Source organism: Coloeus monedula, assembly GCF_965178545.1.
Source record: "Coloeus monedula genome assembly, chromosome: 35".
Taxonomy (NCBI): Eukaryota; Metazoa; Chordata; class Aves; order Passeriformes; family Corvidae; genus Coloeus; species Coloeus monedula.
The window spans coordinates 3,245,774-3,270,114 of record NC_138815.1 but is presented as its reverse complement, the minus strand read 5'-3'; the positions used below and the strand labels follow the sequence as shown (position 1 = coordinate 3,270,114).

At 69.6% G+C, this 24,341-nt stretch overlaps 1 protein-coding gene across 1 annotated transcript; it reads left to right on the top strand.

Annotated features, from left to right (window-relative positions):
* The first annotated feature begins 235 nt into the window (after positions 1 to 235).
* On the top strand, positions 236 to 22,978 carry CIC (capicua transcriptional repressor). The gene is made up of 20 exons (XM_082299906.1): positions 236 to 333; positions 1,512 to 3,790; positions 7,507 to 7,662; positions 7,749 to 7,956; positions 8,068 to 8,188; positions 9,077 to 9,259; positions 10,562 to 10,727; positions 12,074 to 12,243; positions 12,901 to 13,087; positions 13,176 to 13,267; positions 13,828 to 14,619; positions 15,283 to 15,360; positions 15,461 to 15,707; positions 17,460 to 17,693; positions 17,964 to 18,307; positions 18,398 to 18,594; positions 19,834 to 19,985; positions 20,076 to 20,207; positions 20,686 to 20,817; positions 22,575 to 22,978. The coding sequence occupies exons 2-20, from the start codon at positions 1,543 to 1,545 to the stop codon at positions 22,856 to 22,858; spliced, it is 6,123 nt and encodes a 2,040-aa protein (XP_082156032.1). The 5' UTR covers positions 236 to 333; positions 1,512 to 1,542; the 3' UTR covers positions 22,859 to 22,978.
* Positions 22,979 to 24,341: the final 1,363 nt, after the last annotated feature.

Here is a 24,341-nt window from a genome sequence, read left to right as displayed (position 1 = left end):
CACAACCGGGGGGCGTGGCCACGGCGTGGGGGGCGTGGCCTCCCGGGCTCCAGCGTGTCACACACGCCCCCCCAGCCCCCCGGGCCGCGCGGTGATTGGCCCCCGCCGGCGGCCAATGGGAGCGCCCCGCGGTGACCTCATCGCTCGGCCGCCCCGGTCCGCGATTGGCGGGCGCTGGCCACGCCCCCGCCGGCCCCACGTGGGGGGCGGGATGGGCGTGGCCCGCGGGCCGGCGCGGCCGCTGATTGGCCGCTGCCGGCGGCGGCTCCGCTGTTGCTGAGGGGAAGCGCGAGGGGCCCGGACGGGGCCGGAGGCGCCGGGAGCGGCCGCCGGGTGAGCTCATCAATATGCTAATGACATGCTAATGAGATGCAAACCGCATGCAAAAGCGCTCCCCTGCCCCCCCTACCCGGCGCGCTCGGGAGGATGGGGGGGAGGAGGGGGAGGGGGGGTGCGGCCACCCCTCCCCCCCCCCCGCCTCAGAGTCGGAGACGCGGGGGGGGGAGGGGGGAGCGGGGGGGGCGGGGCCGCGCGGGGCGCGCTGGGAACTGGAGTCCGGCCGGACTCGGCTTCCCGTGGGGTCTCGCGCGCCGCGGGGCACGCTGGGAGTTGTAGGCCGCGGGCGAGGGGCGAGGGGCGCCTTCCCGGCGAGCACCGCGCGGCCCCGCCCCCCTCCCCCCCCCCTTGCGCCCCGCAAGGTAAACAAGCCCGGACGCGGCCTAGGCCCCGCCCCGGCCGCCTTTGATTGGCTACTGTACTCCTGGCCCCGCCCCCGTGGCGCCGCGATTGGGCACTGTCAGCGGGGAGGGGGCGGGACGCCGGCGGGCGCCGCGCGGCGCCCATTGGCCGCGGCGGCTGTCAGTCAGGCGGTTGTGGGCGCTGATTGGCCGCGGCCGCGGCTGCTCCCGGTTCATTCACCATTTTGTCGGCCGGAGTAAAAGGGGCTCCCGCGGGCCCGGCGGCCGCGGGGGGGGGCGCAGGTACCGGGGCGGGGCCCGGGGGGGGGGGGCAGAGACCCCCGGGAGGGGCGGGGAGGGGGAGGGTCGCGGGGAGAGGTGTCCCGTGACGTGTCACCCCCGGGGAGGGGGCGGAGCCCCCCCCGGAAAGTTCGCCCCCCCCCCCTTCCCTAGGGTTCCCCCCCAAGTTTGGGGTGCTGCCCCTCCCGCCGGGGGTTTTGGAGGTGACCCCCTCCCCGCTGTGCCGGGACCCCCCCCAAAGTGTCACTCACAGCCCCCCCCCATAGGAGGACACGGGGCTCCCCGACCCCCCCCGCTTTGGGGTGCCGGAGCCGCGTTTTTTGGGGCGCTGGAGCCCCCCCCGAGCTGTCCCGCCTCAGTTTTGGGGGGGGGGGGTCAGGGGCTGTCGCCCCCGCCACCACCTCCCTCCCCTGATTTGGGGGGGTCTCTTCCCCCCCCGCGGTGCGACCCCCCCGTCCCACGGGGTCATTTGGGGGGGGGGCGTGCCCTCTGCTCCCCCCGCTGACCCCCCCCCCCCCCCCCGTGTCCCCGCAGGACCCCACGGCGCCGGCCCGGCGGGAGGACGATGAAGCCGGCGAGGAAGGCCGGCGGCTCCTCCTCCTCTTCCTCCTCCTCCTCCTCCTCCTCCTCGGGACCCCGCGCCGGCCTCCCCCCTCCGGGCCGCCCCAAACCCCCCAAGCCCCGCGACGACGACCCCGCCAGCGACCCCCTGAGTGACCCCTCGGCCGTTGCCCCCTCCTCCTCGTCGCCCTCCTCGCCCCCTCCCCTGGGCGGCCCCCACCCCGACGACCCCCCCCCGCCCAGCCGCAAGACCACCACCTTCAAATCCCGCGCCCCTCGCAAGAAACCCCCCCCGGCCGGCGACCCCGGAGACCCCCTGGGCGACCCCCCCGGCGACCCCCCCGGGGACCCCCCCGGCGACCCCCCCGGCAGCGGCTGCTCCAGCACGGACACGGCCAGCGAGCACTCGGCCGACGAGGGCGGGGGCCCGGCCCCGGCGCCCGGGGACCCCCCCGCGCCCCCCCCGCTGGAGGCGGCGTTCCGGCGGCTCCGCTGCCAGCGCGTCCTGGCCCGGCGCGACGGCGTCTTCCGGCCGGCCGTGGTCAAGCAGCTCCGCCGCGGCCAGGACCTGGGCGTCCAGTTCGCCGGCGACCGCGGCATCACTTTCCTCGAGGGGGGCTTCCTCGGGGACCCCCCCGCCGTGGTGCTGGACGCCACCCCCCCGGCGGGCGCGCTGGGCGTGGGGACCCCGGTGTGCGCCCGGCTGGACCCCGCCGAGACCCTGTACCGGCCGGGCACCGTGGTGGAGGTCAGCGCCAAGCCCCCCTCGTACCGCGTGCGCTTCGCCCCGCCGCCGCCCGCGCCCCCCGTGTGGGTGCCGCGCTCGGGGCTGCGCCTGCTGAGACCCCCGTGGCCCCCGCACGGAGCCCCGGACGCTCCGCTCGACGACGACGACGACGAGGCCGCTCCGAGGCAACCGGAGGACGCCGAGGTGTCGAAGCTGAGCGCGGCCCCGGCGCCGCCGCCGCCGCCGCCGTCGTCGTCGTCGTCGTCGTCGCGCCCGGGGGCTCCTCCCGGGGCTCCCCCCGCCGCCCCCCAGCCCGCGGGGACCCCGCAGCCCAAGTACAAGAAGGGGGACGTGGTGTGCACCCCCAACGGGATCCGCAAGAAGTTCAACGGGAAGCAGTGGCGGCGGCTCTGCTCCCGCGACGGCTGCACCAAGGAGTCGCAGCGCCGCGGCTTCTGCTCCCGACACCTCTCCATGCGCACCAAGGAGCTCGAGGGGCTCCCCGAGGGCCGAGCGGGACCCCCGGGACCCCCGGCCCCGCGCGGCGGCAGCGCCGACTTCGAGTGGGACGAGACCTCGCGGGAGAGCGACGGCGACGGCCGCGCCCGGCTCGGGGGGGGCCCGCACGCTCCGGTGCCCCCCAACCCGGACCTGTCGCGCTTCGAGTTCGACGAGTGCGAGGCCGCCGTGATGCTGGTGTCGCTGGGCAGCTCCCGCTCGGGCACGCCGAGCTTCTCGCCGGCCTCCACGCAGTCCCCGTTCTCGCCCACGCCGTCCCCGTCGCCGTCGCCGCTGTTCGGTTTCCGCCCGGCCAATTTCAGCCCGGTCACCGCGTCCCCCCGCGCCCGCGGCCGCCACCTGAGCGCCGGCACCCCCCGCCCCGGGGAGGGGCTGAGCCCGCCGCCCCCTCCCCCGCCGCCGCCGCCGCCCCCGCCGCGGCCCCGGCCGCCGTCCGGTGTGCCGCCGGTGTTCCAGCCCAGCCTGACCTTCACGGTGCCGCTGAGCCCCGGCAAGCGGAAGCCGGAGCCGCCGCTGGCGGAGCCGCAGGACGGGGGCGCGGGGGGCGGCGGCGGCGGCGGCGGGGGGGGGATGTTCCGCGCCTTGTCGCCGCTCTTCGCCCCCCGCTCGCCCGCGGGGCTCACGGCCGACCCCGGCCCCGGCGCCCGCAGGGTCCCGGCGGTGCCGCGGGGTTCCCCGGTGATCGTCCGCAACCCCGAGGTGCCGCTGCCCGACCCCCCCTCGCGGCCGCGCCCGCTGCCCCCTCCCCAAAAAGCCGCGCTGGCCGCGCCCGTGCCCATCAACGCCGGGCGCCTGCGCCCCCCGAGCCGCCCCGCGCCCCCCGCCGCGCCCCCCGCGCCCCCCGAGCGAGCCCCCCACGCCGCGGCCGCGGCTTTCGGGGGGCCCCCCCTGCACCCCGTGGCCTTCCACCCCTCGCCCGCCGCCCTCCTGCCCCTGCTCGTGCCCGGAGACTACGGGACCCCCCCGGCCCCCCGCAAGGAGATCGTCATGGGCAGGCCCGGCACAGGTACGGGGACCGGGGGGGGCGGGCCCGGGGTCAGGAGGGGACGGCCGGGGCGTGGTGATGTCAGAGCTGGGGCGCGGTGACGTCAGAGGGGTGGTGATGTCACGGGTGCGGGCGGGAGGGGCGTGGTGACGTCAGAGCGGGGCTTGCGCTGTGGCGTGGTGATGTCAGAGTGACGTCAGAGCGGTGCCGGAGCCGTCGTGCCGGGTTGTTGCGTGATGGTGATGTCACGGTGACGTCAGAGCGGGGCCGGAGCTGTGGTGGTGGGTTGCTGTGGACTGGTGACGCCAGGGTGACGTCACAGTGATGTCATAGCAGCGCCGGGGCTGTCGCGGTGGAGTTAAAGCATCGTGGTGACGTCACAGTGATGTCATAGAGGTATCGCGCGGGATTGTGGCGATGCTGCAGTGACGTCGCAGAGCAGGGCCAGGGCTGTCGTGGCGGAGGTTACGCGTTACGGTGACGTCACAGTGACGTCACAGTGATGTCAGAGCAGGGCCAGGGCTGTCGTGGTGGAGGTTGCGTGTTACGGTGATGTTGCAGTGACGTCACAATGATGTCAGAGCAGGGCCAGGGCTGTCGTGGCGGAGGTTATGCGTTACGGTGACGTCACAGTGACGTCACAGTGATGCAGAGCAGGGCCAGGGCTGTCGTGGTGGAGGTTGTGTGTTACGGTGACGTCGCAGTGACGTCACAGTGATGTCAGAGCAGGGCCAGGGCTGTCGTGGCGGAGGTTACGCGTTACGGTGATGTCGCAGTGATGTCACAGTGATGTCAGAGCAGGGCCAGGGCTGTCGTGGTGGAGGTTACGCGTTACGGTGACGTCACGGTGACGTCACAGTGATGTCAGAGCAGGGCCAGGGCTGTCGTGGTGGAGGTTACGCGTTACGGTGATGTCACAGTGACGTCACAGTGATGTCAGAGCAGGGCCAGGGCTGTCGTGGTGGAGGTTACGCGTTACGGTGATGTCGCAGTGATGTCACAGTGATGTCAGAGCAGGGCCAGGGCTGTCGTGGTGGAGGTTACGCGTTACGGTGATGTCACAGTGTCTTCACAGTGACGTCACGCAGGCTTGCAGCGCTGTGCTGATGTCACAGTGACGTCGTGCCGATGTCAGAGCCGGGCACGGGCAGCGCCGCGGCGGTTTTGTGTCGCGGTGACGTCACTTCGCCTCGCGGTGACGTCACGGCCCCTCCGCGGCCCGGGGGGCGTGGCCGGGGCCGCCCGGGGTGGGCGTGGCCTCGCGGGGCGTTGCGCGCGCAGCCCGCGGCAGGAGGCGGGGGCGGGGTGGCCCTCATTTGCATACGCGCGCTCGCCGTCCAATGGGCGGGCGGCGCGGGGGCGGGAAGCCCCCTCTCATTTGCATACGCGCGCGGGCGCCGTCGGCCGAGGCGGGGGAAGGGAGGGAGCGCGGGGGGGGTGGGGGGGGGGGGGGGGGTGTCGGAGTGTGGGAGGGAAGCGCCCTCATTTGCATACGCGCGCGCGGCGGCCAATGGGCGCGCGGGGAGCGCCCCGGAGATTTGCATGCGCGGCCCTCGCCGGCCAATGGGGCGTCGGCGGGCGGGCGCGCGCGCGTGCGCGGCGGGAGCGGCGGCGGCGGCGGAGCGGGGCGGGGGGGGCGGCGGCGCGCGCGCCCCTTCCCTGCGCGCGCGGCGGGCGCGGGCGGCGGCCCCGGCTCGGGACCCCCCCCCCGGGAACCCCCCCCCCCGAACCCCCGGCCCGGGACCCCCCCGTCCCGGACCGCGGCCCGCCCCCCCCCCCCCCCCCCCCAACCATCCTCCTAAACCTCCCCTCGGCCGCGGCCCCGCCATGTCCTCCACCGCCCTCCCCCCGGCCGCGGCCCCGCGCAGAGGCCTCGGCATGTTCGGTCAGTGCGGCGGGGGGCGGGGGGCGATCTGAGGGGAGGGGGTGGGGCGGGGCCGGGAGGGGGGTTCGGGGTCCGGGAGGGTCGCAGGGATGGGGGGGGGGGGGGGGCGGTCTGGGAGGGGAATTGGGGCGGCCCGGGGGTCTCCGGAGGGGGTGGGGGTGGGGGTGTGGGGGGGGGGGCGCTGTGAGGGAGCGGTGGGGGTCGCGAGGGGGGTGGGGGGCTCTGGGGGGGGGGGGGTTTGGGGAGGGGGATCGGGGGGATCCGGGGGCGGGGCGGCGGGAATTGCGGGGCTGCCGTGAGGGGATGAGGGGGTTCGTGAGGGGGCTCGAGGGGTCCGGGGGGCTTTGGGGGGGGTTTGTGAGGGGGTTTGGGGCTCGTGAGGGGGTGCCTGGAGGGGTTCCGGGGTGGCGAGGGGTCTCTGAGGGGGTTTGGGGGGGTTCTGACGTGATTTGGGGGGATTCTCTGAGGGATCGGCGAGGTCCGTGAGGGGGGTTTGGGGGGGGGGTGGGGGGGTCCGAGGTGATTTTGGGGTCGCCGTGAGGGGGTTCAGAGGCTCCGAGGTGATTTTGGGAGTGTTGGAGGGAACGAAGGGGGTTCGCGAGAGGATTTGGGGTTTGTGAGGGGGGCTCGTGAGGGGGATTTGGGGTCTCTGTGAGGGGACTCGGGGGTTCTGAGGCGATTCTGAGGCGATTCTGAGGCGATTCCGGGGGTTCTGCGAGGGAATGTTGGTGTTTGCGAGGGGAACCGGGGGGATCTGAGGGGATCCCGGGGGATCTGAGGAGATCCCGGGGCTTTCCGTGAGGGCTTGGCGGGGGTTGTGAGGGGATTCGGGGGTTCCTGAGGTGATTCTGGAGGCTTTGTGGGAGAACGCTGAAGTTTGCGAGGGGATTTGGTGTTTTTTGGGTGAAATTTGCAGCGCGCGCGAGGGGATAACGGGGTCTCTGTGAGAGCATTTGGGCGCTCTGAGGCAATTTTGGGGCTCTGTGAGGAAATTGTGGGTTCCGTGAGGGGGTTTGGGGGTTGTGAAGGGGTTTGGTGGGTTCTGAGGCAAATCTGTGGTTCCTGTGAGGAATCCAGGGGCTCTTTGAGGGAACTTGGCTGTTCCGAGGCGATTTTGGGGGTGCTGTCAGTAAACACTCGGCGCTCTGAGCCGCTTTATGCTCCTCTGAGGCGGTTTGGGGGTCCTGATGTAATTTGGGGGATTTTTGAGGGATCCGCGCGGTTTCTGAGGTGTCCGTGACGGGGTTTTGGGGTCTCTGATGAGATCAGGCAGATTTGGGGCGGTGAGAGGGGCTTTGGGGCGGTCCCGGCGTGTCCAGGGAGAGCGCGGTGACCGCCAGGACAGGGGTCCGGCTGGGGGTCAGGCCGGGGGTCAGGCCAGGGTTCCGGCCAGGGGGTCAGGCCGGGGGTCAGGCCAGGGTTCCGGTCAGGGGGTCAGGCCAGGGTTCCGGCCAGAGGTTAGGCCAGGGGGTCAGGCCAGGGGTCCGGCCAGGGGGTCAGGCCAGGGGTCCGGCCGGAGGTCCGGCCAGGGTTCTGGTCAGGGGTCAGGCCGGGGTTCCGGCCAGGGTTCCGGCCAGGGGTCAGGCCGGGGTTCCGGCCAGGGTTCCGGCCAGGGTTCCGGCCAGGGTTCCGGCCAGGGGTCAGGCCGGGGGTCAGGCCGGAGGTCAGGCCAGGGGTCAGGCCGGGGTTCCAGCCAGGGGGTCAGGCCAGGGGTCCGGCCAGGCCTGGCCCCTGCGTCCGGCGCCGTCGCAGTGCCACCGGCCGCTCCCGGTGCCGCACTCGTGCGCCGCACGTGGAGGGGCTGTGGCGTCGCCGGCGCCGTCCCCAGCGCGTCCCCGCCGTGTCCCCGCAGTGTGGACCAACGTGGAGCCGCGCTCGGTGCCGGTGTTCCCGTGGCACTCGCTGGTGCCGTTCCTGGCCCCGAGCCAGCCGGACGCGCCCGCGCAGCCCCCGGCCGGCCTGCAGCCCGTGTCCGTGGCCCACCCGCCCGCGGCCGCGCAGAGCAAAGGTGAGTCCGGCCGGACGCGCCCGTGGCCGCGGCCTTGGGGGGGTGTGGGGGACGCGTCCGGTGACGTCCACTCGCTGTGTCCCCAGAGCCCCCCGAGTCGGCCGCGGTGGCCCCTGAGCCGGGGGGTCCCGGGCAGGAGCCCGGACGCTGCGGGGGGGCCACGCGCCCCCCCAGCCCCCCCCCCGCCGCCCCCCCGGCCCCTCCCCCCGCGGCCACGGCCCCGCCCCCCGAGGAGGAGCCGCCCGGGGGGGGCACCCGGCCGGACAGCGAGACCGAGAGTGACCACGATGATGCGTGAGTGGGGACGGGAGGGGAGGGGGGGAGGGGAGCGGGCCCAGACCCCCCCGGTGACCCTGGGCCCCCCGGTGACCCTGGGCCCCCCCCCCGTGACCCATCCCCCCCCAGGTTCCTGTCGTCCATCGTGGCCCCGGAGCTGCCGCTGCCGCTGGGCCCCGGCAAGCGCCGGACGCAGTCGCTGAGCGCCCTCCCCAAGGACGGGGACAAGGACGGCCGCAGCCCCAGCAAGGTGAGCCCCGAATCCGCCTGAAATAGCCCCAAAATCCCCCCCCGGGGGTGGGGTCTCACCCCGGCTCCGCCCCGTGGGGGTGTGGCCATGCTGGGTGATGGCCCCGCCCAGGGGATGTGGCCGGCTTTAGCCCCGCCCACCTGGGCGTGGCTTGCTAATTAGAAAATTAATTGATCTGTGTAATCAGCTGGGGGTGTGGCTAAGCGTGGCCACACCCATTCCTGCTGCTGTCACTCAACGCTTGTCCCCGCCCCTTTGCCCTTATTTGGGGTGCTTGGTCCCGCCCCTTGTGGGTGTGGCTTCTGTGGCTCCTCCCTTGTGGGCGTGGCTATGACTGCCACACCCCTGGGTGTGTCCCACTGACCACTCCCACCCCTGGGTGTCTCCCAGTGACCACTCCCACCCCTGGGTGTGTCCCACTGACCACTCCCACCCCTGGGCGTGTCTCACTGACCGCCCCCACCCCGGGTGTGTCCCACTGACCACTCCCACCCCTGGCTGTCCCCCACTGACCACTCCCACCCCGGGTGTCTCCCACTGACCACTCCCACCCCTGGGTGTGTCCCACTGACCACTCCCACCTCTGGCTGTCCTCCACTGACCACTCCCACCCCTGGGCGTGTCCCACTGACCACTCCCACCCCTGGGTGTCTCCCACTGACCACTCCCACCTCTGGGCGTGTCCCACTGACCACTCCCACCCCTGGGTGTGTCCCACTGACCACTCCCACCCCTGGGCGTGTCCCACTGACCACTCCCAGCCCTGGCTGTCCCCGACTGACCACTCCCACCCCTGGGCGTGTCCCGCTGACCACTCCCACCCCTGGGTGTGTCTCACTGACCACTCCCCCCCCCCGGCTGTCCCCCGCTGACCGCTCCCGTCCGCAGCGGGAGAAGGACCACATCCGCCGGCCCATGAACGCCTTCATGATCTTCAGCAAGCGGCACCGGGCCCTGGTGCACCAGCGGCACCCGAACCAGGACAACCGCACGGTCAGCAAGATCCTGGGCGAGTGGTGGTACGCGCTGGGCCCGCGCGAGAAGCAGCAGTACCACGACCTGGCCTTCCAGGTGCGCTCCGGGGGGATCTGGGGGGTCCCTGAGGAGATTTTGGGGTTCTGGGGAGGATGGGGGGGGAGTCCTGGGGGGGATTTCGGGGGTCTCTGGGGGGATGTGGGTGGTGCTGGGAAGATTTGGGAGGTCCTGGGGAAGATTTGGGGGGTCCCTGGGGGAGATTTGGGGGTTCGGGGGGGATGTGGGGGGTCCCGGGGGGATTTGGGGGGTCCTGGTGGAGATCTGGAGGGTCCCTGGGGGAGATTTGGGGGTCCCTGGGGGATTTGGGGGGTCCCGGGGGGATTTGGGGGGTCCTGGGGGAGATCTGGAGGGTCCCTGGGGGGATTTGGGGGGTCCTGGGGAAGATTAGGGGATCCCTGGAGGGATTTGGGGGTTCTGGGGAGGATGTGGGGGATCCTGGGGGAGATTTAGGGGGTCCTGGGGGAGACTTAGGGGGTCCTGGGGGAGATTAGGAGTTCCCTGGGGGGATTTGGGGGTCCCTGGGGGTATTTGGAAGGTCCCTGGGGGGATCTGGGGGTTCCTGGGGAAGATTTGGGGGGTCCCAGGGGGATTTGGGGAGTCCCAGGGAGCATGTGGGAGTTCCTGGGGGAGATTTGGGGGTTCTGGGGGGAGATTTGGGGGGTCCTGTGGAGATTTGGGGGGTCCTGGGGGAGATTTTGGGGTTTTGGGGGGGATTTGGGGGGTCCTGTGGGGATTTGGGGGGTCCTGGGGGAGATTTTGGGGTTCTGGGGGGGATTTGGGGGGTCCTGTGGGGATTTGGGTGGTCCTGGGGGAGATCTGGGGGGATCCTGGGGGAGATTTTGGGGTTCTGGGGAGGATGTGGGGGATCCTGGGGGAGATTTGGGGGGTCCTGGGGGAGATTTGGAGTTCTTTGGGGGGATTTGGAAGGTCCCTGGCGGGATTTGGGGGTTCCTGGGGAAGATTTGGGGGGTCCCGGGTGGATTTGGGGGTTCCTGGGGTCTTGGTGGAGATTTGGGGTTCTTGGGGGAGATTTGGGGGGGTCCCTGGGGGGATTTTGGGGGTTCTTGGGGGGATTTTGGGGGTGTTTGACGCGCGGGCTCCCCCTGCAGGTGAGGGGGGGCGTTGCAGGGGCAGCCGAAGGGGGGTCCTGGGGGGGGTTTTGGGGGTCCTGGGGGGGGTTTTGGGGGTCCTGGGGGGGTTTTGGGGGTCCTGGAGAGTTTTTGGAGGGAATCTGAGGGGTCCTGGGGGGGGTTTTGGGGGGGATCTGGGGGGTCCCGGCCGGGCTCTGTTCCGGGGGGATTTGGGGGGGGGGTCTCTGAGGGCGTGGCCCCCCCGCAGGTGAAGGAGGCGCATTTCAAAGCCCACCCGGACTGGAAATGGTGCAACAAAGACCGGAAAAAGTCCAGCTCCGAGGGGGGGAGGGGCCCGGGGGGGGCCGGGGGCGGCCCCAAAGAGCCCCGCGAGCGCAGCGCCTCCGAGAGCGGCCCCCCCGCGCCCCCCCCAGGTCTGGGACCCCCCGAACCCCCCAGGGACCCCCAAACCACCCCGAACCCCCCCAAACCCCCCCAAACCCCCCAGGGACCCCCAAACCCCCCCAAACACCCCCCAACCACCCCAAACCCCCCCAAACTACCCCAAACCACCCTGAACAACCCCAAACCACCCCAAACCCGCCCAACCATCCCATCCCCCCCAAATCCCACCTCAAACCCCCCCCCAAACCCCCCCAAATCCCCCCATTCCCCCCCGAACCTCCCCAAAACCCCCTGAAGCCCCCAAGTCCCCTCCCAAACCCCCCCATTCCCCCCCCCAAACCATCCCATCCCCCCCAAATCCCACCTCAAACTCCCCCCAAACCCCCCCAAAACCCCCTAAACCTCCCCAACCCCCCCCAAACCCCCCAAATCCCACCTCAAACTCCCCCCAAACCCCCCCAAAACCCCCTAAACCTCCCCAACCCCCCCCAAACCACCCCAAAACCCCCCAAACCTCCCCCAAACACCCCGAGCCCCCCCCAACCCCCCCCAAACCCCCCAAATCCCACCCCAAACTCCCCCAAACCACCCCAAAACCCCCCGAACCTCTACAAATCCCACCCCAAAACCCCCCAAAACCCCCCCAAACCACCACAAAACCCCCCGAACCTCCCCAAATCCCACCCCAAAACCCCCCCGAACCCCCCCAAACCACCCCAAAACCCCCCGAACCTCCCCAAATCCCACCCCAAACCCCCCCAACCCCCACCAAACTCCCCCAAACCACCCCAAAACCCCCCGAACCTCCCCAAATCCCACCCCAAACCCCCCCAAACCACCCCAAAACCCCCCAAACCTCCCCCAAACACCCCGAGCCCCCCCCAACCCCCCCAAACCCCCCCAATCCCACCCCAAACTCCCCAAAACCACCCCAAAACCCCCCGAACCTCCCCAAATCCCACCCCAAAACCCCCCCGAACCCCCCCAAACCACCACAAAACCCCCCGAACCACCCCAAAACCCCCCGAACCACCCCAAAACCCCCCAAACCTCCCCAAATCCCACCCCAAACCCCCCCGAACCACCCCAAAACCCCCCGAACCACCCCAAAACCCCCCGAACCTCCCCAAATCCCACCCCAAACCCCCCCAACCCCCACCAAACTCCCCCAAACCACCCCAAAACCCCCCAAACCTCCCCCAAACACCCCGAGCCCCCCCAACCCCCCCCAAACCCCCCCAATCCCACCCCAAACCCCCCCAAAACCCCCCCGAACCTCCCCAAATCCCACCCCAAACCCCCCCAAACCACCTCAAAACCCTCCAAACCCCCCCCCAAACCCCCCCCCACTGACCGTGCCCCTCCCCCCCCCCAGGTGCCGCCGACCCCCCCGAGGCCAAGGGGGTCCCGGGGGGTCCCGGGGAGCCGCGCCCCGCGGGGGGAGGGGCAGCGCAGCCCCCCCCGCCCCGGCCCCGCGCCTTCTCCCACAGCGGCGTGGGGGGGGGGGGCGACCCCCGCGGGCCCCCCCTGCACGAGCTCAGCCAGGTGGGGGAGGGGCGGGGCTGATGGGGGGGGGTTGGGGGTCCCTGAATTTTGGGGGGGAGGGGCTTTGGGGGGGATTTGGAGGAGATTTTGGGGAGGTTTGGGGGGGTTTCGCGCTCCCCCCCCCCCCCCCCCGAGTTGCGGATTTGGGGTTTTTTAGGGGGTTTTGGGACCCCCCTGAGCTGCGGATTTTGGGGGGATTTTGGGGGGTTTTGGGTCCTGCTGAGCTGCGGATTTTGGGGGGATTTGGGGGGTTTTGGGTCCCGCTGAGCTGCGGATTTTGGGGGGATTTGGGGGGGTTTTGGGTCCCGCTGAGCTGCGGATTTTGGTGGGATTTTGGGGGGTTTTGGGTCCCGCTGAGTTGCAGATTTTGGGGGGGATTTTGGGGGGGTTTTGGGACTCCCCTGAGCCGCAGACTTGGGGTTTTTTGGTGGGATTTTGGGGGGTTTCTGGTTCCCCTGAGCTGCGGAATTGAGGATTTTGGGGGGATTTTGGGGGTTCCGGGCTTCCTGAGCAGCAGATTTTGGGGATTTTGGGAACATTTCAGGAGCTTTCGGGCCCCCCCGAGCTGCGGATTTGGGGATTTTTTTTGGGGGGGGGGGGGGGGATTTTGGGGGCCGGGGGTCTTTGCGTTCACCCCCTCCCTCCCCCCCCCCCCAGCTGTGCGCGGGGCCGCCCCCGTTCGGGGGTCCCAAGGGGGGTCCGTACGCGCCCCCCCCCGCCCGGGCCGGGCCCCCCCGGCCCCCGGGCCGCGCCCCCCGCCCCCCCCGGGCGCAGAGCGAGGAGATGACGAGCGACGAGGAGCGGATGGTGATCTGCGAGGAGGAGGGCGACGATGACGTCATCGGTGAGGTCACACACCCCCCCCCCGCACCCCAAAATCTCCCGAGGGGTCCCGGGACCCCCCCCCTGACCCCTCCCTGCCCCCCCCACAGATGACGGGTTCGCCCCTCCCCCCCCGGACATCGACCTCAAGTGCAAGGAGCGAGTGAGCGACAGCGACAGCGACGGCGAGGGGGGGGCCAAGGTGGGCTGGGGGGGCCATGGGGGGCTGGGGGGGCCATGGGGGGCTGGGGGGGCTGGGGGGGCCATGGGGGGCCATGGGGGGCTGGGGGTGTCCCTGTGGGTCTGGGGGTCTCTGTGAGTCTGGGGGGGCTCTGTGGGTCTGGGGGTGTCCCTGTGGAACTGGGGGTGTCCCTGTGGGTCTGGGGGGGCTTTGTGGGTCTGGGGGTGTCCCTGTGAGTCTGGGGGGGCTTTGTGGGTCTGGGGGTGTCTGTGGGTCTGGGGGTGTCCCTGTGAGTCTGGGGGGGCTCTGTGGGTCTGGGGGGGCTCTGTGGAACTGGGGTGTCCCTGTGGGTCTGGGGGTGTCTGTGGGTCTGGGGGTGTCTGTGGGTCTGGGGGGGCTCTGTGGGTCTGGGGGGGCTCTGTGGGTCTGGGGGTGTCCCTGTGGGTGTCTGTGAGTCTGGGGGGGCTCTGTGGGTCTGGGGGTGTCTGTGGGTCTGGGGGGGCTCTGCGGGGCTGGGGTCCCTCCGGGGGTCCCTCCGGGGGTCCCAGCCCCTCACCGCCCCCCCTTTTCCCCTCCCCCAGGCCCCCCCCCGGAGGCTGTTCCCGCCGGCACCGCCCCGCCCCCCCCCGGAGCTGGAGCCCCCCCCGGGCCCCCCCGAGCCGCCCCCCGGCCCCTCCCCCTACAAGGGGCCGCCCCCCGCCCCCCCCAAGCGCTTCGAGGGGGCCCCCCCCGCGCCCCCCCCCCGCCGCAAACGGGCCGAGAGCGCCGAGGGGGGGCTGGGCACGGGGGGAGGGGGCGGCTCGGCGGCCCCCCCGGGGGGAAACGGCCCCCCCCCGCTGCGCCCCGGGCCCGCCCCTCCCCCCCCAGCCGCGGGCCCCAAGCCCCTCCCCCCCCCTCCAGCGGCCGCGGGGGGGGGAGGGGTCGTGGCCAACCTGGTGCTGGGGGGCTGCGGCGCGGGGGGGGGCGGCGGGGGGGGGCCGGGCCCTCCTCCCCCCCCCTCGGTGGCGCTGCTCCCCTCCCCCCACCCCCCGGTGCAGCTCCTGGCGCAGCCCCCGGGCGGGGGAGGGGCGGGGGGGCCGGGCCGGGGGGGCCGGGGGGGGGAGGGGCGGGGGGAGGGGCCGCGGCGCCCCCCCCCCCCAACGGGCCCCTCCCCCTGGGCATCACGCAGGTGCAGTACATCCTGCCCACCCTGCCCCTCCCCCACGGCAAGGCCGCCGCCCCCAACCCCCCCCCCCCGGGGACCCCCAACCCCCCCCCCGGCGCTGCCCAGCCCCCCCCCGCCGCCCCCCCGCTGCACTTCGCCCTTCCCCCACCCCAGAACGGAAAGGCCCCTCCCCCCCCCGCGGGGGGCTCCGGAGGCTGCGCCCCCAAAGGTACCCGGGGGGGGGGGGGTCTCTGGGGGGTCTCCGTGGAGATTTGGGGGTCTCTGGGGGGGTCTCTGTGGGATGGGGGGGCCCTGGGGGGGTTTCTGTGGAGGTTTGGGGTCTCTTGGGGGGTCTCTGGGCTGTTTGTGGGGGGTCTCTGGGGGGTTTCCATGGAGATTTGGGGGTCTCTGGGGGGGTCTCTATGGGATGGGGGGGTCCCTGGGGGGGGTCTCCATGGAGTTCTGGGGAGGTCTCAGGGGGGTCTCTCTGGAGATTTGGGGGTCTCCTGGGGGGGTCTCTGGGGGGTTTCTATGGGATAAGGGGGTCTGGGGGGTCTCCATGAAGATTTGGGGTTCTCTGGGGGGTCTCTATGGAATTTTGGGGGCCTCTGGGGGGGTCTCTATGGAATTTTGGGGGTCTCTGGGGGGTCTTTCTGGAGGTTTGGGGTTTCTGGGGGGGTTTCTGGACGGTCTCCATGGAGTTTTGGGGCTCTCTGGGGGGTCTCTATGGGATGGGGGGGTCCCTGGGGGGGTCTCCATGGAGTTCTGGGGGCTCTCTGGGGGGGGGGGGGGGTCTCCACCTGTCTGACCCCCCCCCCCTTACCCCCCCCCCCCAGCCCAGGCCTCCCCCCCAGGGCAGCCCCCTCCCCCCACGCCGCTGCTCCCGGGGAAGGTTCTGGTGCCCGTGGCCCCCCCCGGCCCCGCCCTGACCCCGTTCGGGACCCCCGGCGCCGCCCCTCCCCCCGGCAAGGTACGCGCCCCTCCCCCCACCCCCCTTTACCCCTCCCCCACCCCCTCAGCCCCCCCATCTGACCCTTTCCCCCCCCCTCTTCTCCGTTTGCCCCCCCCAGATCATCCAGCTCAGCCCGGTGCCCCTCGTGCCCCCCGGCAGCCCCGGGGCGGGGGCAGGGGGGGCCCCCGCGCCCCCCCCCAAGGTGCTGCTGCCCCCCGCCCGCATCGCCTACGTGCACCCCGCCCCTCCCCCCCCCGCCGCGCCCCCCGCGCCCCCCCCGGCCGCCGCCTACGTGCAGCCCCCCCCCGTGCTGGGCTTCACCGCCCTGGGCCCGGGGGGGGCCCTGGTGCAGCCGCTGCTGCCCGGTGAGTGCGGGCTGGGGGGGCTTCGGGGGGCTTCGGGGGTCCCTGGGGTGGTTTTGGGGTCGTTTAGGGGTGATTGGGGTGGTTTGGGGGTAATTTGGGAGTGGTTTGGGGGTCCCTGGGGTGGTTTTGGGGTCGTTTCGGAGCAGTTTGGGGGTGATTGGGGTGGTTTTGGGGGTGGTTTAGGGATCATTGCGGTGGTTTGGGGGTCACTGAGGTGATTTTGGGTCGTTTAGGGGTGATTGTGGTGGTTTGGGGGTCCCTGGGGTGGTTTTGGGGTCGTTTCGGAGCAGTTTGGGGGTGATTGGGGTGGTTCGGGGGTCGCTGGGGTGATTTTGGGTCATTTAGGGGTGATTGGGGTGGTTTGGGGGTCACTGGGGTGGTTTTGGGGTCGTTTAGGAGCAGTTTGGGGGTCATTTAGGGGTCATTCCCGTGGTTTGGGGGTCCTTGGGATGATTTTGGGGTCGTTTAGGAGCGGTTGGGGGTGATTGGGGTGGTTTGGGGGTAATTTGGGAGTGGTTTGGGGGTCTCTGGGGTGGTTTTGGGGTCGTTTCGGAGCACTTTGGGGGTGATTGGGGTGGTTTTGGGGTCATTCCCGTGGTTTCGGGGGTCCCTGGGGTGGTTTTGGGGTCGTTTTGGAGCACTTTGGGGGTGATTGGGGTGGTTTGGGGGTCATTTAGGGGTCATTGCGGTGGTTTGGGGGTCCCTGGGGTGATTTTGGGGTCATTTAGGAGCAGTTTGGGGGTGATTGGGGTGGTTTGGGGGTAATTTGGGAGTGGTTTGGGGGTGATTGGGGTGGTTTGGGGATCATTGTGGTGGTTTTGGGATCACTGGGGTGGTTTTGGGGTCGTTTAGGAGCACTTTGGGGGTGATTGGGGTGGTTTGGGGGTGGTTTGGGGTCATTGTGGTGGTTTTGGGGTCACTGAGGTGATTTTGGGGTTATTTCGGAGCGGTTTAGGGGTGATTGTGGTGGTTTGGGGGTCGCTGGGGTGATTTTGGGTCATTTAGGGGTGATTGGGGTGGTTTAGGGGTCCCTGGGGTGTTTTTGGGGTCGTTTAGGAGCGGTTGGGGGTGATTGGGGTGGTTTGGGGGTAATTTGGGAGTGGTTTGGGGGTCCCTGGGGTGGTTTTGGGGTCGTTTCGGAGCAGTTTAGGGGTGATTGGGGTGGTTCGGGGGTCGCTGGGGTGATTTTGGGTCATTTAGGGGTGATTGGGGTGGTTCGGGGGTCGCTGGGGTGATTTTGGGTCATTTAGGGGTGATTGGAGTGGTTTGGGGGTAATTTGGGAGTGGTTTGGGGGTCCCTGGGGTGGTTTTGGGGTCATTTAGGAGCAGTTTGGGGGTGGTTTGGGGGTCATTTAGGGGTCATTCCCGTGGTTTGGGGGTCCCTGGGGTGGTTTTGGGGTTATTTCGGAGCACTTTGGGGGTGATTGGGGTGGTTTGGGGTCATTGCGGTGGTTTGGGGGTCACTGAGGTGATTTTGGGGTTATTTCGGAGCGGTTTAGGGGTGATTGGGGTGGTCTGGGGTCATTTGGGGGTGATTGGGGTGGGTTTGGGGTCATTTGGGGGTGCTCTGGGAGTTCCCGGGGTGATTCTGGGGTCATTTCAGGCTGGTTTGGGGTCCCGTGGGGGTGCCTGGGGGGGGGTCCCCAGGGTGGTTCTGGGGCTGCTCCGGGGGTCCCGGGCGGTTCCCGGGGGGGTTTTTTTGGGGGGGTCTCTCTGGCTCCCCCCCCCTCCTCATTTCCCCCCCGCCCCCAGGCCAGGGCTCCCTGCTGGCCCCCGCCCCCGTGGGGGTCTCGGCCTTGCCCCCCCCCCAGCTGCCCCCCCCCAGCTCGGGGGGTCCCGTCCTGGCCGCCATCTACCCCGGGGGGCCCGGCCCCGCCCCCGGCCCCGCCCCCGCGCCCGGATTGGTCTACAGCGTGGCTGGCTCCGCCCCCCCGGCCCCGCCCATCCTGCCCAAGGCCGGCCCCGCCCCCACCCCGGGGGCCGCAGGTACGGGGGGGGCGGGGCCTCGGGAGGGGGCGGGGCTTGGTGGGAGGAGCTTTTGGGTGGGGGCGGGGTTTGTGGAAGGGGAGGGGTCACGGGATGGGCGGGGCTTAAAGCAGTGGGCGGGGTTTTGGAGGAGCGGGGTTGCGTTATGCAAATGAGCCTAGGGTGATTGGCATGCGAGGCTAATGAAACTTAAGGTGATTTTGCAAATGAGGGGGTGTGGCCCGCGCCCGGCCCCGCCCCCTCACCCCTACCCCCCCCCTCTCCCCACAGCCCCCCTGCCCTTCCCCCCGCGCCCGCCCCGCCCCCCCCCGAAGCCCCCCCAGAAGGTCAAGGCCGCCCTGGCCACCATCCCCGTGGGGGGAGGGGAGGGGCCGCCCCGCCCCCCTCCGGACCCGCCCCGCCCCCCTCCGCCGGACCCCGCCCCTCCCCCCTGCTCCTCCTCCTCCTCCTCCTCCTCCCCTCCCCCACCGCCGCCCCCTCCCCCCGCCGGCGACTGGGACGCCGCCGCCCCTCCCCCACCTGCCGCGGACCCCCCCTCCCCCCCCAGCGCCGAGGCCTGGAGCCAGCGGGACCCCGTGGGGGAGGGGCCGCCCAGCCCCGCCCCCCCCGACCCGGTGAGTGCCGGCCCCTCCCCCCTCATCGTTATTCACTGACCGACCCTTAATTAACGCGCTAATCAACCTTTCCCCTCCCCCCCCCCGCAGGCGGAGCGCTGGGCCCCGCCCCCCGCGGCCACGCCCCCCGCCGGCCCCTCCTCCTCCGCCCCCTCCCCCCCCGCCGCCCCCGAGGGGCCCCCCCGCGCCGCCCCTCCCCCCCCGGCCCCTCCCCCCGCCGAGGGCGGGGCCAAGAAGGCGAAGCTGCGACCCCCCCCCCTCAAAAAAACCTTCGACTCCGTGGACAAGTGAGTGGGGGAGGGGCGGGGCCTGGGGGGTCCCTGAGGGGTTTTGGGGGGGGGGTTATTGGGGGGAGGGGGTGTCTGTATGGCCAGGGGGCGTTTTTGGGGTATTTCTGAGCGGTTTTGGGGTTCCTGGGGGGGTTATTTGGGGTGGGGGTGTCCCGCGGGTGTTTTTGGGGTATTTCTGGGCAGTTTTAGGGCCCCTGGGGGGGTTCCCCAGCCCCGGGTGCTGTCGGAGGTGGATTTTGAGGAGCCCCTGGGGGTTTTTGGGGTCTGTGTGATTTTGGGTGTATTTAGGGTGGTTTTGGGGCGGTTTTGGGGCGGTTTTGGGTGTATTTAGGGTGGTTTTGGGGCGGTTTTTGAGGTATTTAGGGCGGTTTTGGGGTGATTTTGGGGCGGTTTTTGGGGTCAGTGGCCGGGCTCTCGCCCCAGGGTGCTGTCGGAGGTGGATTTTGAGGAGCCCCTGGGGGTTTTTGGGGTCCATGTGATTTTGGGGTGATTTTGGGTGCATTTGGGGTGGTTTTGGGTGCATTTAGGGTGGTTTTGGGGCGGTTTTTGAGGTATTTAGGGCGGTTTTGGGGTGGTTTTTGGGGTATTTAGGGCGGTTTTGGGGTGGTTTTTGAGGTATTTAGGGCGGTTTTGGGGTGGTTTTTGGGGTATTTAGGGCGGTTTTGGGGCGGTTTTAGGTGTATTTAGGGTGGTTTTGGGGTGGTTTTGGGTGTATTTAGGGTGGTTTTGGGGCGGTTTTTGAAGTATTTAGGGCGGTTTTGGGGTGATTTTGGGGTGGTTTTTGGGGTCAGTGGCCGGGCTCTTGCCCCAGGGTGCTGTCGGAGGTGGATTTCGAGGAGCCTTTGGGGGTTTTTGGGGTCTGTGTGATTTTGGGTGTATTTAGGGCGGTTTTGGGGCGGTTTTGGGTGTATTTAGGGTGGTTTTGGGGTGGTTTTTGAGGTATTTAGGGCGGTTTTGGGGTGGTTTTGGGGCAGTTTTTGGGGTATTTAGGGTGGTTTTGGGGTGATTTTGGGTGTATTTAGGGTGGTTTTGGGGCAGTTTTTGAGGTATTTAGGGCGGTTTTGAGGTGATTTTGGGGCGGTTTTTGGGGTCAGTGGCCGGGCTCTCGCCCGCAGGGTGCTGTCGGAGGTGGATTTCGAGGAGCCCCTGGGGGTTTTTGGGGTCTGTGTGATTTTGGGGTATTTAGGGTGGTTTTGGGGTGGTTTTTGGGGTCAGTGGCCGGGCTCTCGCCCGCAGGGTGCTGTCGGAGGTGGATTTCGAGGAGCGCTTCGCGGAGCTCCCCGAGTTCCGGCCCGAGGAGGTGCTCCCCTCCCCCACCCTGCAGGCCCTGGCCACCTCCCCCAGGACCATCCTGGGCAGTTACCGCAAGAAGCGCAAGAACTCCACAGGTGACCCCTGACCTCTGACCCCGCCCCGTGACCCCGCTGACCCCGCGGTGACCCCGCGGTGACCCCCCCGTGACCCCACGCTGTCCCCAGAGCTGGAGCCGCCCGGGGACGACCCCTCCTCGCCCAAGCGGAAGCTGCGGCGCCGCTCGAGCTGCGGCTCCGACCCCACCACCCCCAAAAGCGCCAAATGCGAGGGCGACATCTTCACCTTCGAGAGGCCCGGTGAGGGGGGACCCCGAAATGGGGAGGGGGGGAAAAAGGGCCTGGAATTGGGGCTGGGGGAGTGTTGAAAGCTGGGGGGGGGGGAGAAACACAAAATATCCGGGGGAAACGCCCCGAAATTGGGGCTGGGGGAGCGCCGAAATCTGGGGGGAGAAACCCCAAAACGCTGCCAGAACAACCCCAAAATATCCGGGGAGAAACACCCCAAAATTGGGGCTGGGGGAGCGCTGAAGTTTGGGGGGAGAAACCCCAAAATATCTGGGGGAAAATGCCCAGAAATTGGGGCTGGAGACCACCCCGAGATGTGGGGCAGGGAAATGCAAAACGAGCAGAGAGAGAGCAGTGAAATTCTGGGAAACGCCAAAATTGAGGGGAATTTTGGGGAATTGAGGGGGGGGGAGGTGAATTCCAAAATACGCGGGGAGGGAAACCCGAAATTCCCGAATTTTGGGGCGCCCCTGACGCCGTTTTCCCACAGGGGGGGAGGGTGAGGACGTTTTGGGGGAGCTCGAGTACGACAAGGTCCCGTTCTCATCCCTGCGCCGCACCCTGGACCAGCGCCGGGCCCTGGTGATGCAGCTCTTCCAGGAGCACGGCTTCTTCCCCTCGGGTGAGCCCCAAAATCCCCGGGAATCGCCCCAAAACTCCCCTGACTCATCCCAAAATCCAGAGCGCAGCTCCTGCCCCTCGGGTGAGCCCCAAAATCCCCGGGAATGGCCCCAAAATCCCCGGGAATGACCCCAAAACTCCCCCGACTCATCCCAAAATCCAGAGCGCGGCTTCTTCCCCTCGGGTGAGCCCCAAAATCCCCAGGAATGGCCCCAAAATCCCCGGGAATGGCCCCAAAACCCCCCTGAGTCATCCCAAAATCCAGAGCGCGGCTCCTGCCCCTCGGGTGAGCCCCAAAATCCCTGGGAACGGCCCCAAAACCCCCCTGAGTCATCCCAAAATCCAGAGCGCGGCTTGTTCCCCTCGGGTGAGCCCCAAAATCCCCGGGAATCGCCCCAAAATCCCCGGGAATCGCCCCAAAACTCCCCCGACTCATCCCAAAATCCAGAGCGCGGCTCCTGCCCCTCGGGTGAGCCCCAAAATCCCCGGGAATGGCCCCAAAATCCCCGGGAATGGCCCCAAAACCCCCCTGACTCATCCCAAAATCCAGAGCGCGGCTCCTGCCCCTCGGGTGAGCCCCAAAATCCCCGGGAATGGCCCCAAAATCCCCGGGAATGGCCCCAAAACCCCCCTGACTCATCCCAAAATCCAGAGCGCGGCTCCTGCATCTCGGGAATCGCCCCAAAATCCCCGGGAATCGCCCCAAAATCCCCGGGAATGGCCCCAAAACTCCCCCGACTCATCCCAAAATCCAGAGCGCGGCTTCTTTCCCTCGGGTGAGCCCCAAAATCCCCGGGAATGGCCCCAAAATCCCCGGGAACGGCCCCAAAACCCCCCTGACTCATCCCAAAATCCAGAGCGCGGCTCCTGCCCCTCGGGTGGCCCCCAAGTGCCCCAAAGCCGTTCCGGTGTCCCCGTCCTCGCTCTGTCCTTGTCCTGGGTTCTTGTCCGTGGGTCAGTCCGAGCCATGACCCCGAGTGTCCCCTGAGTGTCCCGAGTGTCCCCTGAGTGTCCCGAGTGTCCCCTGAGTGTCCCCTGAGCGTCCCCGAGCATCGCTGACCGTCCCCCGTGTCCCCTGAGTGTCCCGAGTGTCCCCTGACCGTCCCCTGTGTCCTTGAGTGTCCCTGACCATCCCGAGTGTCCCGAGTGTCCCGAGTGTCCCTGACTGTCCCCTGAGTGTCCCCTGACCATCCCCAGTGTCCCTGAGTGTCCCTTGAGTGTCCCTGACTGCCCCTGACCATCCCCTCACCATCCCCTGACTGTCCCAAGTGTCCCCGGAGTGTCCCTGACTGCCCCTGACCGTCCCCTGTGTCCCCTGACCATTCCCTGAGTGTCCCTGACCATCCCCTGACCATCCCCTGACCATTCCCTGAGTGTCCCTGACCATCCCCTGACCATCCCCCGTGTCCCCTGACCATCCCCCGTGTCCCCCGTGTCCCCTGACCATCCCCCGTGTCCCCTGACCGTCCCCTGACCATCCCCCGTGTCCCCTGACCGTCCCCTGACCATCCCCCGTGTCCCCTGACTGCCCCTGACCATCCCCTGACCATCCCCCGTGTCCTCTGACCATCCCCTGACCATCCCCCGTGTCCCCTGACTGCCCCTGACCATCCCCTGACCATCCCCCGTGTCCCCTGACCATCCCCTGACCATCCCCCGTGTCCCCTGACCATCCCCCGTGTCCCCTGACCGTCCCCTGACCATCCCCCGTGTCCCCTGACCATCCCCTGACCTCTGTGTCCCTCCCTGTGCCCCCAGCCCAGGCCACGGCCGCGTTCCAGTCGCGATTCGCCGACATTTTCCCGACCAAGCTGTGCCTGCAGCTCAAGATCCGCGAGGTGCGCCAGAAGATCATGCAGGCGGCCACGCCCACCGACCCGGCCCCGCCCACCGACCCCGACGGCCCCGCCCCCTCCGCCGAGGCCCCGCCCCCTCCCGCAGCGACAGCCAATCCGGGCCCGCCCTCCTCGTGCTCTGACCCCGCCCCTTCCGCCGAGGCCACGCCCCCCTCGCCCCCCGCGGGCGGGGGCGGCGCGCGCTGAACCATTCCATGGCCACGCCCCCTTTTTTGGGGGGGGTTTTGCTCCTCCCCCCCTTTGGAGGGGCGGGGCCAGGGCGAGGTCACGTGACCGGGATCTTTTAACAATGGGAAAATCTTTGGAGCCCCCTCGGCCCCGCCCCTCGTTTGTGTCGCCGTCCGCGATTGGCTGGGGCGGGGGGCGGGGCTCGGGGAGGCCACGCCCCTTCTTAAAGGGGACGCCCCAAGAGGGGGGGGGACAGCGGGGACAGGGAGGGGGCACCTGCACGGCACCTTGGGGGACACTGGGAGACACTGGGGACACTGGGACACCACAGGAGGGACACTGGGACACCCTGGGGACACCACGGCGGTGGCACTGGGACACTGGGAGACACTGGGGACACTGGGACACCACAGGAGGGACACTGGGACACCCTGGGGACTCTCAGGAGGGACACTGGGAGACACTGGGGACACTGGGAGACACTGGGACACCCTGGGGACTCTCAAGAGGGACACTGGGAGACACTGGGGACACTGGGAGACACTGGGACACCACAGGAGGGACACTGGGACACCCTGGGGACTCTCAGGAGGGACACTGGGAGACACTGGGGACACTGGGAGACACTGGGACACCCTGGGGACTCTCAGGAGGGGCACTGGGAGACACTGGGGACACTGGGAGACACTGGGACACCCTGGGGACTCTCAAGAGGGACACTGGGAGACACTGGGGACACTGGGAGACACTGGGACCCCACAGGAGGGACACTGGGACACCCTGGGGACTCTCAGGAGGGGCACTGGGAGACACTGGGGACACTGGGAGACACTGGGACACCACAGGAGGGACACTGGGACACCCTGGGGACTCTCAGGAGGGACACTGGGAGACACTGGGACACCACAGGAGGGACACTGGGACACCCTGGGGACTCTCAAGAGGGACACTGGGAGACACTGGGGACACTGGGAGACACTGGGACACCACAGGAGGGACACTGGGACACCCTGGGGACTCTCGAGAGGGACACTGGGAGACACTGGGGACACTGGGAGACACTGGGACACCACAGGAGGGACACTGGGACACCCTGGGGACTCTCGAGAGGGACACTGGGAAACACTGGAACACCACAGTGGTGGCACTGGGACCCTCAGGGGACACTGGGAGACACTGGGGACACCATGGCGGTGGCACTGGGTCACGCAGGAGACACTGGGACACCACAGGAGGGACACTGGGGACACTGGGACATGCTGGGGACACTGGGACACCCTGGGGACACCACAGCAGTGGCACTGGGACCCTCAGGGGACACTGGGAGACACTGGGACACCACAGGAGGGACACTGGGACACCCTGGGGACACCACGGCGGTGGCACTGGGACACTGGGAGACACTGGGGACACCATAGGAGGGACACTGGGACACCCTGGGGATACTGGGACACCCTGGGGACACCGCAGGGGTGGCACAGGGACAGCGGGACAGCTCGAG

What these genes read in the sequence shown, in the direction of transcription:
- CIC (XM_082299906.1), top strand. Translation starts at nt 1,543, where the DNA reads ATGAAGCCGGCGAGGAAGGCCGGCGGCTCCTCCTCCTCTTCCTCCTCC. An exon ending in CATGGGCAGGCCCGGCACAG is followed by an intron (nt 3,791 to 7,506) that starts GTACGGGGACCG and finishes GTGTCCCCGCAG; the next exon opens with TGTGGACCAACGTGGAGCCG. An exon ending in GCCCCGCCCCCCCCGACCCG is followed by an intron (nt 18,308 to 18,397) that starts GTGAGTGCCGGC and finishes CCCCCCCCGCAG; the next exon opens with GCGGAGCGCTGGGCCCCGCC.